At 39.2% G+C, this 18,947-nt stretch overlaps 1 protein-coding gene across 1 annotated transcript; it reads right to left on the bottom strand.

Annotated features, from left to right (window-relative positions):
- Nucleotides 1-94: 94 nt before the first annotated feature.
- Nucleotides 95-16,737, bottom strand: cmn (calymmin). The gene is made up of 44 exons (XM_085361819.1): nt 16,671-16,737; nt 12,637-12,687; nt 12,483-12,536; nt 12,337-12,396; nt 12,052-12,099; nt 11,927-11,971; nt 11,794-11,844; nt 11,574-11,609; nt 10,784-10,825; nt 10,640-10,690; nt 10,486-10,545; nt 10,324-10,407; nt 10,169-10,249; nt 10,021-10,071; nt 9,867-9,914; nt 9,745-9,789; nt 9,213-9,254; nt 9,061-9,102; nt 8,675-8,722; nt 8,518-8,580; nt 8,355-8,405; nt 8,183-8,260; nt 7,995-8,051; nt 7,313-7,741; nt 5,682-5,735; nt 5,287-5,340; nt 4,997-5,041; nt 4,545-4,598; nt 4,333-4,389; nt 4,081-4,125; nt 3,953-3,991; nt 3,192-3,263; nt 3,051-3,107; nt 2,591-2,653; nt 2,404-2,466; nt 1,603-1,668; nt 1,443-1,514; nt 1,305-1,352; nt 1,155-1,217; nt 985-1,050; nt 866-904; nt 501-746; nt 188-244; nt 95-99 (listed from the first exon to the last, which is right to left on the bottom strand). Exons 1-44 carry the CDS (start codon nt 16,735-16,737, stop codon nt 95-97), a joined length of 2,949 nt encoding a protein of 982 aa, XP_085217945.1.
- Nucleotides 16,738-18,947: the final 2,210 nt, after the last annotated feature.

Raw genomic sequence — 18,947 nt, forward strand, 5'->3', positions numbered from 1 at the left:
AGGACAAAACTAAACAAGACACCAAATTATCACTATTATATTATATCACATACAACAACAATTAAGAGAGATTCAATTTGTTGTCTCAGTAGAGCTAACCTGTGGGAGGGGACAAGAATACAGGAGAAAGGTGAGCAGGCTGGTTAAGATAAATACAGCACATAGGAAAAAACAGGTCTGTTCTCACCTTGATGCCCAGTATCCCCAAAGAAGCCATTCAGTTCATATTTGTTGTCCTTTGCTCCTAAACAGACAGAAATATTCAATTTTATTATTTAATATGTAGTAATTCAACAGCCATGCAGCTGGTACACAGACTGAACTAAATCAATCGAATGCAGAAGGACTACAACTATGACGAAATGTACTTTTACAATTAGCTTCCACACTCCCTTTTTTTGATGACATGGTGACAAAATGTCAACACTTGGGAGAAAGACAAGAGCAGAAATATAGACTGGATGGTCTGTGCAGAAGTGTCTAAAGCCTTCAGGCCTTACCTTGTGGCTGAAAATGCAGTTTGAGATGCTGCTGGATGTGTATCTGACGCGGCAGGTCATCGGGTTGCTCGGACACCTGAGTCGTACCCTCTGATTCTGCAGCGGGTGCTGAGTCGAGCGTGAGGCCGGCTGTCCCTTCTAGATCGGGGAAGTGCCGAACATCACCGGGCATCGCGTCAGCTGTGAATGAAGACTCTGCAGGGAGACGCGAGTGGACAGACGAATAGGCCGGGCTTGGGGTGGGGGCTGCAGGAAACACAGCAATTATGAGACAGTGCCATAAAAGGGGGGGGGGCAGAAAAGATGCATGAAAACAATATATAAATGTAAACCTAAATATCAGTATTATTATTTATTTTTATTACCTTGTGGTTGCACTCGGCCATTTATGTAGCCCAGGTTTTCTGAAATTGTCAGATGAACAGTGACGTGAGCAGAGTGAAGCCACAGCAGATACCAATGCAGAATAAGCTTTTATGCCCACCGTATCCATCAATGAATCTCCCCACGCCTTCAGCTGCAGGCCCTGGAGTGGGCAGCTCTCCTTTCACTGTGAGTAAAAAAGAAAAGAAAGAGTAGATGAATGAAGCAGGTGATGTTGGGGTCCATATGTTCTGTGAATCTCTCAGAGATCAAATCCTTTTTCTGACGCACCGTAGGATTTTCTAGCTGAATTGGACTCAAGCGGCTGGGGCTCATAAGTTAAACCTGCTGCACCTGTTTAAGCCAAAATGAAGATAAATTATTTGTACACTTCAAGCCTGACTGGTCGGGTAATTAATGACAAGTTATGACCAGTTTTACCTTCAGCTGCAGTTTCAAGAGGCTGTGACTGGTAAGCTCCCTGATTATCTGTTAAGAAATTATCATCAAGTTGATCTTATTTTAAACAGTTAAAACAGAAAGCAAAAGAAAAAAACACATAAAACAGATATTATGTACCATATTTCCCAGAAGATTTAGCTTCACCATCAAAACCAACAGCCTGTGGTAGATAGGGACCCTCAGCGCCACCTTAAACAAAGATGAAAACATGAAGGTGATAATTAAACCAGATAAAAGCTGACAGGTACATGGTGGCACCATGTTTGCTCAGTCTCACCATATTTTCCTTTCACATTATGTCCAAGCCCGAGTGGGTCAGGTTGATATTGTGACACAGCCAGACCTGAAAAGAAAAATCATAAAAAGTGAAATACAATAAAAGAACAAATGCATGGATGCTGTGTACGGTGGTTTCTCTCTGTGCACAGCCTGTCACCCTGTGGTTTTCACAGCTCTGGTTTATTTATTCTTTATTGTAGTCTGCATTTTTGTGGACTCATCATTGAGAGCTACATTTAGAAAACCACTGCTGCTTTCATGTCTAAGCTACAGTCAAACTTCAGCCCAGCTTAGCATAAAGATTTCAAACAGGGGGAACACCTACATTAAAAATACTGTATTATATATTATAATCCTTTTCATTCCTGTATTTTTCCGCTTGTGTTTTACAGGAAGGTTTCATAGGTTTGCACTTGTGTTTGAGAGAAGCCATTTACCTGCTCTCTCTTTAAGACCCCATTCCCTAAAACAACAAAAACTTTCTTCTGATTCGCTGACTTCTGCAAGCTTGCTGAGGGGCACCACCCAGTGTTTGTAAGCTGCACGAGCTCTATGATGTTGGCGTGCCGCGAGTATAGGAGATGACTGCGGTAAGAAAAGCGATGAGGTGATATGAGGTCATTTCAAAAGTAGAGGAAAATGTATCATTAGTATCATATGCAAATGAACACATTATGCCGTTTAGTTAGCTTTTAGTTAGCCATCTGTTTGGCAACTAAATTCACCTTAACGACAAGCCAATCAGCATTTTTAAAAGGCTTTTTTTAAAATTAATTTTATTTGTTTTAATCATATTTACCGGTAGATTTTGTTTCCAGGCCCAGTCCAGCTGGTTGAGCTTCATAAGGCAGCCTTCCATAACCTTCAGCGGAACACAAGAAACAGAAAAACAAAAATGGTTAGAGGATCGTGACTGAGGTTTAGATGTTTACCAGGTAATTCAAACTGAAGAGAACTTAGTGACTGTCATTACTCTCCATATTTACCAGCTGTATTTCCAGCGTTGCCAAGGCCAAGTAGTTGTCCACCATTGGGGAACCCTCCATATCCTGGCATAGATGGAAAGAAAACTTTTTAAAACGACCACAACCTTTTTACGGGAAGCCTTTTCACAGCTAAGTGTAAGTTTTGAATTTATTTTCCTCTCCCCTTGGGTTCCTGGTTCATTTCTGGATAGACTAGAGAGTGTTTCCTGTTGGATTAGAAGAATGATTAGCCAGTCTCCAGGTATAGGATCCATGTGTAAGTTGGCACTAACAGCACCAGTAAGTGTGTTGAATTTATATAATTCAGAGGATGTTCTGAATCGCAGGAATGATGAAGAGAAACTGGAGCCTGAGCTAAATTTCAAGTGTTTTTGCAGAAGGTCCAAATACTTACGAAATCAAATCCTAAAATCTGGCGAGTGTATGTTTTAAAGACTGCTTAAAAGAAATATGTTCTCACCATATTTTCCAAATGGCTTTCCGTCACCTGCAGCACCATAGGGGCTAAATCCATAACCTGGAAAAAATGGGACAAGTGTGGTTATACTTCCTCTTTGTTGAGCACAATTTCAGCCAAGCCACAGCACGGTGACAGACGTACCATATTTTCCTGCACGATTAATTCCCGTACCAACAGGCTGCCCAGAAAACTGCAGCCCACCGATGCCAATACCTGAATCAGAGCAAGCAGAACACGTGATCAGATGGGACATAAGTAATGAGAGACAAATACTGTTGAAGGTTGAAGGTTGTGCATTGCAGAAAGGCACAATGTTATTAGATGTGTGCTTTCTTTTTTCCCCCTTTCCCAGCACCCAGTTTCTGTCCACCAAGGGCAAATTCACTCATTCCTATAACAACAGGAAAAACTCTGCTGTTTATAGGTCTCTAAAATTTATTTATTTTTGTGGATTTTAAACAAAGATTAGTTGTATTTTGTTAAAATAAAATACATGTGAACATGTTAAGTTTTACTAGGCACCATATGTATTGCCTAATTTTCCATTTGGACCAAGACCTGCCGACTGATGCTCAAACTGACTCATCCCTGCACAAATGTATGAAAAATATTTCAATTTCAACCAAAGTTTTACTCCACGGGAGAAAGGAGACTTCTTCTCTGTCTGATATTCTGCTCACACGTGCTTAGATCAGTTTTTCCCATGGCGACATGGTCTTACCATCTACTCCAGCAGCAACCACTGGAGCTCCATTGTATGGAATCTGTCCTGTCCTACCTGTCCAATCAGCATCACTGGAATATATTTACCTTTTCTGTCATATTTACCTAATATACTTCACGATTATCTTATATTTAGCTATAACTATCTACCCACCCTTATCTATTACTCATTACCATACCTGATTTGCCATCAGGAACAGGCACAACTTGTCCAATGCCTGGAAACACAGGGAAATGTTGCCATTTACACAAAAATTAACTTCTGCAAAACAACATTTCTCAACTAAATGTCATAAAATGCTCTTACTTGCATAGTCAGGCTGTAAACCTGCACCGTAGCCATTTGCATAACCTGCAGCAAAACATAAACTATGTTAGCTGTTAATATCCAACAATGGCAGTCAAAATATGGCCCAACAGTTCCAGAGAGAAACAGCAATTTCAGTAAAATTACAATGGCAGATTTTTAAAGATGCAAACTTCCTTACGCCTAACTACTCATCATCTTACACACTGATACAATGCACTAAATCTAACGCGTTTCCATTTAAAGGTTCACCTCCAAAAGTATGTCCGTTCCTATATTCACCTCCAAGGTAGCCTCCTCGTCCAAAACCTGAGTGAATACAGGAAAAATATCCTCACTTCAGCTGAGAACAAAACCCCCCCAAAACAAATACTCCAAATCCTACACAAATCAGATTGTACTTTAAAAATTACATCAAAATTTTTCTGTTTGTGATCAAGACATTTACTGCTAGCAAATATTACCTGCTCCATATCCCTTGCCAAGTCCAGGGAACATTTGGCTTCCTGCAATAAAACCTTTTGGAAAAAGAAAATTCAAATTGTGTGTGTGTGTGTGTGTGTGTGTGTGTGTGTGTGTGTGTGTGTGTGTGTGTGTGTGTACGCGTACGCCAAGGAAGAAAACACATTCATGTAAATGAGGAATTATAAAATAAACGCCTTGAAAATAAAGCTACGATTCCTGACATTGTTTTGTGAAACTAAAAACTAAGATCACTGTTAACAGATTTAACCTGTTAAAGCCTGACCCATGCAATAATTGTCAAAAAATGTTGACAGTTAAATTTCCTTTTTGAGCATCTGCTCCTGCTTCATAACCTCAAAGCAACTTCAAGAAATCAATATGAACAACAAGCAAAAATAATGCTATACCTGTGCAAAATGGTCTTATTATTATTATATATTATTAGACATACCTTTGGTGTTTGTGCCCATAGATGCTCCAGCACCTGTGTTATAATCTGAAATGACATCAGAAACCAAAGTTAAGACTTGTTTTCACTCCCTTTAATATTTTGACTTTTTTATTTATGAGTGAAGAGGTTGCTGTAACTATTTAATTTCCTTTTGCCATACGTTTCACATGGAGAAACAGTGGAAATTTTAGCAAACATTTTAGCAAACAGAGAGCTTTAGAGCTTTAAATATAGTACATGATAATCATATTAAGACACACTGGTACTATAGTAAGAGACTCTCAGTTTACCAGGTCTAGGGATTTTCATCCATTGCCCATTTGGTACTCCTGATGGTCCACAGTCTGTAACAGCATGTAGTATCATAAGCACAACAACCACCACACATATATGAACTTTAGACTTGAGGAATCTACCAAACAGGCAGACTTTGTGTTCGTAAAAGAGGATCAGTAGTAACACCAGCAGCTTAAATGACTGCTAAATGTAATCACGTTGGTGATTATTATTATTATTGATCAGTAACTGATTATATTATTATTATTATTATTATTACAGTTTACTGATTATTAAACACTGATGTCTTTCAGTGCCTCATTGAACCTCTAACATGAGGAATTAAGGCAGTTCTGACAGAGCTGGAAGCTTTCTTTTTGTTACTCAAAGAAAAGAGAGAAATGTTTACCATGTTTGGTTGGTTTAGCTCCTTGACCCTTGGAGACTGAAGCTCTTCCACTCTCTGAAAAAAGGAAACCAAAAGGTCAGGGTGTGATTGGCATTGCTCCATCTACAGTCGCTCTTTCAGGTGTTGCGGCATCAACAGTTAGCAGTGGAAAAAAAAATCAGATTAGTGGGTTAAACTTGCAATTCAACTCATGCACTGAATATGCTGTAATTAAATTCGTAACAAAAGTTAAAATGTCACAAAACACCCTTTAATCTAAATGACATATTTTATATTGGTGAACTTTTCAGTCATGTACTTCCAAACAATAAAAGCATATAATTGTATATTTGTATATGTATATTTGTATATGTATATTTGCTCCTGTAGCTGTACAGCTAGTTAAAATTAGCTTAGCATAAAGTCCAGAAATATAGCCTAACAGCTAATCAAAGGAACTAAAACCCACTAATCCTCACCAGCATGTCACACCTCAGCAGAAAGCTTTCAGTTGTAGCAAAACAGGTTTTTATTAAAAGTTGAATTAGGCGCAAATTTCCCAAAACATTACTTTAAAACCATTAGATATCAATTTTTAGGTGAGGGGTTTGGCATTAAAAAGAGAAAAAGTCCAAACAAAAAGGTTGGTAATTTTTTGAAGTCAGCATTGAAGAAAACATGCAACACGACAACAATCATTTTTGAAACAGAACCAGGTCCAGCAGCAACGATTCACTCTCAAACAAACGACTGGCATTTGTGTGTTTGTCACCTTGAGGGGTCTGGATGGTCTGTAAATGTTCATTGAGCCTAGTTTGAATTCAACTACTAACATGGTACAGAGTGAACAGTGCGGTCAACCCTGTGAGATCATAACAGCTATGATATCATCAGAATACTGAGAGTTAGGAAAAAACACAGCATTCATTAAACATCTACGCATGCATTCCACGTCTAGTAATCACACCCACTTAGTTTGAGACTTAGTTTACCCGTTGCCCCAGTTTCCCCTGCAGGGTGACCTTTGACCCCGGGGTTATCAATCTCTGCCTCAGCCTCATGTTTGATGTTGGCTTCTTCTGGTGCGACTTCAGGCACAACAACAGTCGCTGTTTCCCGAGCGGCGGCGGTGGTTTCTGTAATTTGAGCTGCCTCTGTTTCGGGAACAGCTTTGGTGCTTTCAGGGGCAGCGTTCCCCTCACCGGTGCTGTCTACCCCCAAAATAACCTCTGCCTCTGCAGCTTTTTGCTCAGGCACAGCACTCCCAGTCATATAACCTAGAGGTCATAAATGTCATCAGCATTTATGCAGATTAATTGACTAAACCTGCGACAATGAGCTTATCGTTTGTAGTGTAGAAAATGTCGAAAATCTATGTTTTTGTGCATCCACAGTGTGTGTAAACTAATGCAAACCAAACTAAATTATAAAAACTTTTTGTTACTCAGTTTTGTTAACCATAATGAAACTTCCAGTTCCATGAAAAAGGTCACTTGCAGTTCCAGTAATAACAGCGATAGCTTTGATAAGATTTCCCCTGAAGTTAAAGTACTACATTTAAACATCTTCTTTTCTCTCTCTCATTAGGGTCACCACAGCGATATGTAATATGACATATTGGTGCTAGCATTAACCCTGGTAATGGTACTTGCCTTCTGGATAGATAGCTGCTGGGCCTGGTGCTGGTTTACTCTGGGAAACCCCCTGTGGAGGTCTGGCTATGGGGACCTTCTCTCCCTTGATCTGTGGACCTGTGGTTGAAGACTTTGAGTGTTTGGCAGGAAGTGCTGGGGCTGGTTCTGGTGGAACCTGAAGGACCAGCGGTGTCTGCTTGTAGTTTTTTTCTTGTGGCAAAGGGGAAACAAGCTTTTGGTATTTCTCTTTTGACACCTCAGCATGGACACCACCTGTCGGGGAAAAAGGCACTGCGCCACGAGTTATTGCTTGTCGGAGGGAAAGGCCCTCCAGCGGTGCTACACTTGGCTGCTCAGGAGAAAGAACTCCACCTTTGAGGCTCTTTCCACTAAATTCACCTGCACCCTTTCCATCTTGGCCTTTTGTATTCGGCAGCATGTTGTAACCTTAAAAAAAAACAAAAAAATTTAAAACCCTAACAGTCAGATGAGCCCCAGTGATCAAACACTTGGCGACAGTGGGAAGGAAAAACTCCCTTTTAACAGGAAGAAACCTCCAAGACCATAAATTAAAATGTACAAATGTTCAAATGTACACACCCAGCATTTGTCTGCTTAAGTTTACAGAAGCATTTTTGTAGTGCTATCTAATGATATGGGATCTCAACCTTGCACCGAACACATGCATAGGAGCATTTACCTGCATTGGCTGCTTTAGGCAACTGCCCTTTAGTTACACCAGCAGGACCACCATATCCTGTTTAAACAGTGCAGACATTAGAAACACATGAGGGGCCATCAACAGATGCAAAAAGAAAAAAACAATTGATTGTCCACAACTCAGTTGTTTGGTTCCCAAATGCTGTATGTGTTCTGCAGAATTCGTACCACTGTCGAGTGTTTTCACGCCTTCACTTGGTGCTCCAAGTCCTTTAGTAGTTTTCTGAGGTTTTGACCCTCCGTACCCTGTAGACGGCATCAGAATCAGAACAGCATTGAAGCTTGGGCCTAGCTGCTGGAGTTTCAAGTATGAATTTGCCATCTCATAACTCAAACTTACCGTACGGGTTTCCTCTGTATCCACCCAATGCACCATTTCTAACTCCGTGACCTAGTGCGGAATTGAATAATAATTTCTCGAGGCGGATTTTTATGTTTAAAAATGACAATTTTGACGTGAATAGAAATTAGCAAATGATAAACAATAAAGAGTAGCTTGTCACCATTGGGTTTGGCTGTGTATCCTTTGAGTGCATTAACTCCAGGCCCTGCCGCAGCTCCATAACCTTAGTCAAACATGAGGTTATATAAATACACCAATGGCATTAAACCAGAAACATTTACTATAGAGCACCAGAACAGAAAATAGTAATTGGTTACCACTGGGTTTGGGTCCATATCCATTGGCAGCAGGTCCTTTCCCATAACCTTGAGATCAAAAAACTCCTTAAAGAAACTTCAAAACTTAATTTAACCTTGTAAAGCCTGAAACAGGAAATGACTGCCAGGCAATTAAACGTTTTTGAAACTGGGATGTTTACTGAACATTCTGACAAGTTGAAAGTAAAGAAAAGAAACTATATGAGTTTTAATCTTTATGATTTTAAGTAAATCTGACATTTTTGTGTAATTTATTCAGGTTTTTCAGGGTAAAATAATCACAGATTTTTCAGAAGCAACAAAAACCCATGTGTAAGGTATGATATACTTATCCTTACAGAGTTAACCACATTTATTTTGTGATGTGCGTACAACACAAGTATTACCTGGTGGTGGTCTTACTGCACCTCCTCTGTAGCCTCCATATCCTGTCAAATGTTCATAAAAGGAATATTAGTAATGTTCAAATCGATATTCAAGATGTGCATCGACGTTTTGAATCGTAAATTGAAATCTGAAAAAGAAGGAATGGTCTCACCGTTGGGTTTGGCACCATACCCGTATGGAACATTTCCGAAGACTAAAGAAATACACAGGAGAAAAATGACAGTTGTTCTGAAACACTATCCATGTTTCACTCATAGATCCTTTCATTCAAGTTAAAGCTAAAGATTTTTTTTTTTGCACCTGGATCAAAATAGTCAGAAACCAATCCCCCTCTCAATAAAGTATTTGGGAAATATGGGGTGGGTAATTTCACATTTTTGATTTGGCAGAAAAAGAGATTAGTACTCCCTGCAAACCAGGGGCCTTCTTTTTGTTAGACGAATGTGTAAACCACTACACAATGCCAGCCTATGCACACATGAGTGTAAAAAAACATAATATTTGAGGAAGAATAGCATCGTTGGCAATTGATAGCTTGATGCTAATGGCATGGAAAAGTTTTCTACCCTGTTTGAAAATCCTGTTGTTGTTTAGCATAAGTCACCTTTAAGAATAAAGCTTGATACTTATCTTGACACTGACTTAGGTTGAAATATAACATTTTATTGTGGATGCACAGTTACCTGGCTTTGCAGACTTGGGAGCTCCACCATTCTGGGATCCATAACCTTAATAGTTTCACAAGCAGAAATTCAATATTTAACTTCCATGTGGCAATAATATTTATTTGTCCATGTTAACCTACCATTTGACATGGCTCCATTGCTGAAAGGTGCTCTGGCCCCAGCATAACCTTTACAATGATGAATAACAATGATGAATAATGAATAATGAATTTTATTTTATAGCTTTTGATTTATACACCAATTATACACCAATATTCACTCTGTGATCTTTACCGTTGGGTTTTGCTCCTTGTCCATTGGAAGCACCAGCTGCTGCACCATAGCCTACAGTTTCAACATTGCAACATGAGTTCATTTATGTTGAGTGTATAGATGAAGACATAAAGTTGAAAAGCAGAGAAGCATGTTGTTATTGTCCTACCTGGCTTCGGTCCCTTCATCCACCCATTCCCATACCGATGCCCCAGACCCAAACCAGCACTGCCATAACCAACATTGTAACCTAAAAACACAGATAACCAGTACATTAGCCAAACACACCTGTAGGACTGAGCGTGTGACATCTATATGACTCACCTGCCATGGGCTGAGCTCCATAACCTTTATAACTTCCAGCAAACTGAGGCATTCCCAGACCTTTGAAGGCTCCCTTACCCGGTCCTTTATTCATGTAGATATACCAATGTTACATCACCGTTTTCACCTTTGTGGACAACAAAGCAACTGAAGTTGCATTACCTGCCCCATAAGGTGGTCGGCCATATCCTTTCATAGGTTTACTTCCAGCTCCTCCTTGGCCTGTTAAATATTTTGAGTATTTAACATATATGTGTGCTTTTAAAAGTCAAAGAGTCCAGCTGCCTGCTCCCAAATGACCCATTTACTTTCTTACCATTTGGTCGTGTCCCATAGCCAGTCGATGGACCAGCTACAGCTCCTTGACCTAAAGAGTGATGATAATATACAAAATTGTAAAACTATTTAATTTCCTTTTTTTAATCTTCATGCATTGAACTTCATGTTTTGCAAAGAATACCTTTGGTGTTAGGCACATTTCCAGTAGAACCAGCACCATAACCTGCAACAGATGTGAGGTTCTTAATTTAATTAACACCTTAATCATGACCCCTCCCAGTTTTAAAACATTGTTATGTTTTTATAATTCGCAACCAGGTTCTTCACTAACACCAAATACACACCAAAAACACTAACCACCGATAAAAACATAAAGAAAATATAGTTATGTTAAAAAAGAAAAATTCACATGATTCTGTACAGTCCTGAAAAACTAAAAACACCCTTTCTGCAGGTTCTGCAGCAAATGTGAGCAGCACTCTAAAACATTTTGACAGTTTGTTGCTCTGGAGCATTCATGTGTGTGTAGACACAACTCAACATCTTCCTGTTCCACCAAATTCACCTCAAAATGAGATCATGCAATGCTCAGAGAATCTGCAGAAAACCCAAGAGCTGCTTGTCAGACTCTGCATCTCTCAGTTAGCATGTTCGATTTTGAAGTTCATGACGTGATGATGATTTAGATTTTGATCCCAGGGACACCAACCAATCTGCAACAGCATGGTCCATACCCCAACCCGATTGAAATGCTCTCATAAGATCTTAAGAGAGCTTTGAATAAACACAAATACCCTCAAATCTCAAAGAACAAAAGTGACATAAGGAGGACCAAAATTCCTCCACAAAGATGTGAGAGACTTCATAGAGTTTATAGCTGCTAGAGGCAGTTCTACAAACTACTGAATCATGGGGTGTTCTGAGTTTTGAGGACTGTGAAGTGAGAGTCCTTTTTCATATAACTGTCTTACCATTGCCTTTTGTTCCATGTGCAGCAGCTGCATTACCTACAAATTAGCAACACAACAGATTCAGAAACCTTTTTAGTCCCAGTATCATCATCTTGCTCGTTATTCTGCCACATAGCCACCACAAGAAGGCTTTAATAATCAAGACAATAGCATAAATGGAAACTATGCTAGTTTTATTAAAGTAGAGCAGTGCTGTTGTATTGGTTTACATGTTCGTTACCATTGCCTTTAGGTCCTTGCCATCCATATCTGCCATCCTGAGCGCCATTACCTGCAAAAAGAACAAAGTTAAAATCGAATGTGATTTAGTGTAGATGTGTGAGGCCTTAGTTATAAAACATGTGTTATAGCACCTTTAGTTTGTTGTCTATTGGTGGGACTGGCTTTAACAGGATATCCTGCAACAAAAAAATTCACACAGTGATTTTTATCGTGCCATTGATCATTAAGTGGATTTTAAAAATGGAGAAATGTCTACCATTGGAGTTATCTCCATTTTGGTGGGATAAAACTGCAGGATAACCCCCTGAATTAGAAACACAGTGCCAACAGAGATCCAATGTTAGAACAAATGACTGATTCTGAGATGTAACATAACCACTGAATGTGCTTCAGTACCGGCATCAGAGAAAAATCTGTTGTAGGAATATGAGTAACCATCAGCAGAAAGATTTGGTAAATGTACACAGTAGGTGTATGGACACAGATTTACTGTTTGTATCTGTAACCTCAGTAACAGCAATGAAACTGTGTTATCACTGACCGACTCCTTTTGTAGGATAGCCAGCATATCCAGTTCTTGGCCCCATTGCCCGGCCCACACCTTACAAAAAGAGTAAAGAGGACATAAATCTCAAAATCAGGCAAACAGTTCACTTCATGGTTTTTGAATCTGTGAAGATAATTTACGTTTTGATGGCATCAGCACTGCTCCTACACCTCCACCATTCTGCGGTGTCCTTCCTAGAAATAAAAAGTGTGAGCCGGTGAACAAAAGCTTGTGACTTACATGGACATAATGCAACAAAGGTGACACAAAATGGACAGGATGTGATGGACTCACCGTTAGGCTGTGGAAGTTGTCCATTATGTACTCCAGCCACAGCACCGTAACCTTAAACACAAGACGCTGAGTGTAAGACTACCAGTTTAATAATAGTAAGAAAAACATTTGGATTAGCAAAAATATCCTCTGAACACACCAAATTTTAACCCACTAATACAAAGCATTGGTCTCAGCCATTTATTTTGCAATGTCGGACTCTGTAGTTTTCTCTGGTCCCCTCCCCAATCAGACCAGGAGTGACATGTTTAGTCGCATGTTCTCCTTAAATTGCTGGCTGTCTGAGTGGTGTCCCAGAAACGATGTGGGCTTCATAGATAATTGGCAAACCTTCTGGAGGAAACCTGGTCTTGGATGGAGCAGCTCTCATTTCTAGAAATATGGACAAATTTATTAAACCCCCCAAAATATGACTACCCAGAGTTGGGACCAGGAAGCAGAGTTGCAGTCTTACACGCCGCTCTGCAGCTTCTCTCCTCCTGCTACCCCCCAAAAACCCATCTCCATAGAGACTGTGTCAGCTCCCAAACAGACAAAAAACAAACTAAAAACCAGCAACAAACAACTTAAACATAAACAATTACAAAGAAAGAACAATACAGTATCCACATCTGAACCAAAGAGTAAAACAGTGAAATGTGGATTATTAAATATTAGCTCTCTCTCCTCCAAGTCTCTGTTAGTACATGACTTAATAATTGATCAACAAATCGATTTACTCTGCCTTACAGAAACCTGGTTGCAGCAGGATGATTATGTTAGTTTAAATGAATCAACACCCCCGAGTCATTCTAACTACCAGAAACCTCGAAGCCCAGGCCGAGGGGGTGGTGTGGCAGCAATTTTTCACACCAGCCTATTAATTAACGAAAGACCAAGACAGACTTTTAATTTATTTGAAAGCCTGATGCTTAACCTCGTCTCCACCCCAGCTGTAAAACTCAGAAATCAGTCTTACTTGTTATTATATATCGTCCACCTGGGCCTTACACAGAGTTTCTGTCTGATTTCTCAGACTTTATATCTGATTTAGTGCTCAGCTCAGATAAAATAATTATTGTGGGTGATTTTAACATCCATGTAGATGCTAAAATTGACAGCCTCAACATGGCATTTAATCTGTTATTAGACTCAATTGGCTTCTCTCAAAATGTAAAAGAACCCACCCACCACTTTAATCACACTCTAGATCTTGTTTTAACATACGGCATAGAAACTGAACATTTAACAGTGTTTCCTGAAAACCCTCTCCTGTCTGATCATTTCCTGATAACATTTACATTTACAATAATTGATTACTATTTGTCATCCTACAGCTCTTACCCACTATATTTTCTGCCAACATTTGAAGCTGAGTGTTTCTTCTTCACTCACTATGTGTTGATAGACCTCTCTCCGTTTAATCATTAGTTATTATTCATCTCTGGCTCCCAAACCAATCACAGCAGATGGCCCCGCCCCTCCCTGAGCCTGGTTCTGCTGGAGGTTTCTTCCTGTTAAAGGGAGTTTTTCCTTCCCACTGTCGCCAGAGTGCTTGCTCACAGGGGGTCATATGATTGTTGGACTTTTCTCTGTATCTACTGTACAATATAAAGCGCCTTGAGGCGACTTTTGTTGTGATTTGGCGCTATATAAATAAAATTGAATTGAATTGAATATTTTGCATCCTTAAAGTGTTTCAGATAAAGTTAAGACTACAAATTCAGATGAAGGACACTCCAATTAAAACAAAATAAAACCAGTTTCCATCTTTCATCACTATCATGGTCACCGCATTGATGATAACTTAAAGAAAGGAATCGAAAACATCACAGAAGATATCTGGCAATGGTGTTATATAAAACAAACATAACTCTGACAAGTGAAGCGGTTAGACAATACATTTTTACCCTGTTATATAATCGGTAAAATCATCTTGGAGTCTATGTAATGTAAGCAACATTAAGAAATTAGTATTTTCCATGTTTTTAAAGAGCGGGTTGTTTTTCCACGCATGACAGATTTTAATTTTTATGACCCCGATGAAGGCCACAAGCCCAAACGCATTGGTCAGTTAATAAAGTTGTTCCTCTTTATTAACTTGCCAGCGCATTTTCGGCTAAGTGTTGCTGGAGTTCCTGCGTTGTAAGTGCCAGAAATCTTTGCTGCAGATTTTAATTTTTAATCAGATCATTTTTCATTTGCTTCAGAAAAGTTCACATTATTCAGTTACATTAGATGTTTTAGTGTTTATAGTAAAAATGTGTAATTCCACTTAGATGCTGTTAGTTAAAAGTATTTTTATGCTTTTAGTTGCTTTTGTTCACATATTAAATTAGCGTCCTCCTTTAATTTGCGTATAAGGATCCAAAATAACAACAAAAATGTTTAGATGTCTTTCCTTGTTCACTTTTATTTGATTTGCAGTTTAGCCCCTCTACAAAAGAATGGAGAACCGACTGTGTCAGAGGTAAAACTATTCTCTTACTTTCTCACAGAGGGATGTTAAATTTAGACCGCTGCTGCCACAGCAGCTTTGATTTCACAAACCGAGTCTGCGAGTAAAGACAAAACTAAATACAGAGCTCCCTCACATCATCACAAGGATACTTGGTAGAGGGTCGACCAGACGAAAGAGATTTACGGCTCATCTTGCTCAGATTTTGGTTTAACATGATTGTTAGAAATTTGGTAGGCAAGCCCGACTAACATAACCGACTTTATGTTATTTCAGGACTCCTCGGAGTCCGGATAACTTGATTCCTGAGGTTTTTGGGAGTGTAGCCAGGATATTTTGAGAGTCTTGCAGAAAACATAACCACATGTACACTTTTATTTATTCTAAAAGAATTGAAAAAATGTCTTTCCTGCATTTCCTTCTCACATCGTTAAAGGAAATCTTAAATTCTCTAACTGATTTTGCATTAAATTGAAGCACATGGCATGGTTTCACTGTCATTTTGAATCCAGCCCTCAAAGGGTTGATGTTTATACAATACAATACAACTTTATTTATATAGCACATTTAAAGACCACAGGTACACCAAAGTGCTTCTCAATAATACAATAATATGAAATAAAATTAAAATGACATAAGGACGTGATAACAAAGTGCAAAATACATTACCAGATAACACAGAGCACTTTAATCTGCAACGCTAAGTTAAATAAATAAGTTAACAAACGTAATTTAAAGGATTGAATAAATTCAGACATGCGAATATCAACTGGAAGCTTATTCCGGTAATACAATAATATAGGTTAAAATTACATATAGGTTCAATTGCAAAGTACAAAGAATATGGTTTCCACTGACCATGGAAACAAACTACACAGTGTATGTAAATAAAGACTTTTAACATGGATGTTTCATTCATTAAGGTGTTCAGTCTATGTTTTACTCATGCAGAGACACGGCAGTTAAGGAACAGATACAGTTACAGGTACGGTTCATCTATAGCAACAGAGCGAGTGCATTTTCCAGTATTGTTCTAAGAGCTGCAGTTTCCTGTTGGTGAAAGGAGACTTGTCTTAAAGCTTTACTGCCATGTCATTGACTGCAATGCCAAATTCTAGATTTAGGAAGAAGTAATTTAATTAAACCAAAATTAGGAATAAATATTCTGATTGTCAGGTTTTTACTTTCAAACTAAATTTCCTTCTTTGATATCAGGAAATATGGACGTCAGGTGCAGGAAAGGAAATGATGGAATACAAACTGAGACATGTCGGATGTACAGACACAGAGCGGCTCCTCTGTGCCAGTTACATCATCCTTGGCCATATACCAGCTCATAACTCAATCCCAGTTTTCCTCACACTAAACTACACCCCTGGAAATTTTCCAGCGACTACACTTACTCTGGCTATTTCCTGCAGCCTATATTCATTTACATTTATCCTAACATGGTTTACCTGTAAAACAATTTGGTGACTGTATTTTGAATTGTTACAACTAACACATGGCAAAAACAGACACACACAAATAAATGTAAATCAAGCGTTAAACATCCAAACGAGATGTTATCAGATAATCTGCGCTTCAGCACACTCACCCCCTGTGTGTGCTGCCTGCACCAGCCAAAGGATCACTGCACTGTGAAGAAGAAGTTGTCCCATCATGCTGGACCTAAAAGACAATGTTTTTGAGACCCAGCGGGAGGATGAAGATGTTCCGAAGTGGGGAACCTAACCTGATTACGAGGGCCTAATATACACTCAGCTCTGAGGCGTCCCTCCTCTCACCAGCTCTGTTTGTGGTGGACCCTCCCCCACTTACTGGCAGATGCACCAGAGGTGTGCACACACTAACTGAATAATTGGCCTCTTAAAGTACATTAACACTTAACAGAGAGAAACAAAGAGAGGGAGATTACCAGATTGGACATTGACTGATGACCTGTGGAGGGTGCATTACACATACAGGCTGGGCCAGCTGATAGTTTGAAAACTATACGTATACACCATTTTTAAAAGTATAAAGTGAAAGAAAAGAATCAGAAATGATGTATGCAGGAAATTTGAGTAAAGAAACCCTCAGTTTCAGGACAGTGTCGTTTATTTAATACAAACTACACCAAAATGGAGAAGCAGTGTGTGAAAAACACTGAAAAAAGTACACTGGGAAACGTTTTTGCCTTCATTTGGTTCTTTTTCAGTTATTCTGATGTAGATTTGCTGCTGTAGTTTGGATTATTGTCCTGTTGCTGATCCAATATGAGCCAAGCTTTCAGGCTAATGGACACATTAAACTCTAGAGTACTTTGGTATAAAGAGGAGTTCATGGTTGACTCAGTGACGACAAGGTGCCCAAATCCTGTGGCTGCAAAACAAGCCCAAACCATCACCCCTCCATCACCGTGTCTGACAGTTAATATGTGCTGTTTGTGTTTTTTTCTTTGCCAAACATGTGCATTATGGCCTCCACTTTCCAAACAAGCCATACTTAATTATTATAATTGTACTGTCAGGAACTTTAACATTTAACATGCTTCCTGAGACATGTGAGCTGTAGCTCTTGGTTTTTTCCAGTTTCCCTGAGTATTGCAAGTCTGACCTTGAAGTTTTGTTTTTTTGTTTGTTTTTTTTTGGGGGGGGGGGGGGGGGGGGGTCCACTCCTGTAAAGATTGGCAGCTGTCTTGAAACTACTTGTTCTAACTATAAAATGATGGACTTCACCAACAATCGCTGCTAATGTCTTTTCACCTTTCCACTGTGTTAACACCCACCTGAATGCTCCAGACGAGCAAAATGTCAAAACCTCTGCTTTCACAGAGGTGCCCACACAAACTGATGATCAGTTAATCAAATGCATTTGATTATCAGCACCTGCCTGCAACATGAATTTCTTTAGAAGCAGAGAGGATGTATTTAAATAATAACACAATGTTCATCTGGAGAGTTAAGACCTGCTTAGGACAACATGATATTTAATGTCCTAATATGTGAAATATTAGAACTTACAGAGGTGCACTTTCTTTTTTCCATAATTATATGGATGGATGTTTTTATGAATTATAAATGTATTAGGATTAGAAACTTTTTTCCTACTAACATCAGTGACATTTCCAAAACTACTCTCAACCACATCTAATCCTTTAATAGTGACAAACATTCAGCTGTAGGCTTTAAGTCGCTCTATTTCCACAGTGCCTGCAGTTTTGCGATGTAAACGGGTGAACAGTCGTCAGTGCAGTTACTTATGTGTCTATAGCATGAATGATGTTTCCCTGAAGGTTTGTCAAAATAGCAGGTAGACGACGACACCGGTCACTCTTGGATTACAAAAGCACCGTCGTACAGCATAAAAACAACCATGGACAGGAACTGAGCCTCATCCGTGCAGCCAACTATGAAAGGACTGATTAATGTAAATATAATCCATCATTCAAATTGCTGCACCACAGTGACAGAACACAGCCAAACTAAAGCTATGCATGCAGTGACATGAATAGGCAGCATTATAGCTCTGTATTTAGATTAAAGAAAGAAAATACGGTTACTTCGGTAAATATTTCCACAGACCAAAACTTCTATAAGTCACAAACAGAAAGCTCAACATGCAGCCCCTCTGAATGAAGCCTTATTTTTGAATGGACAATAATGACATCACTTCCATATGCAGAGTAGGCAGCTGGCAGAGATAATGATGATGGAAACTTGAGTGAAGTGAGCTTGGTGCTTTTTTCCACATCTCTTTCAGCCTAGAACGTCTTCACAGTCCTGGCCTCCACACAGAGCGGCTTCATGTGTGTTTAAAGTGACTAAAAAGAGAAAGATCTCTCACCTTTCGCACAGATTCCTCACCTAAAGTCCAAATCCTCTTCCTGTGG

Source organism: Diplotaxodon limnothrissa, linkage group LG8 (genome assembly GCF_057381915.1).
Source record: "Diplotaxodon limnothrissa isolate DT_005_m linkage group LG8, D_limnothrissa_male_GT1.1, whole genome shotgun sequence".
In the NCBI taxonomy this organism is placed as follows: domain Eukaryota; kingdom Metazoa; phylum Chordata; class Actinopteri; order Cichliformes; family Cichlidae; genus Diplotaxodon; species Diplotaxodon limnothrissa.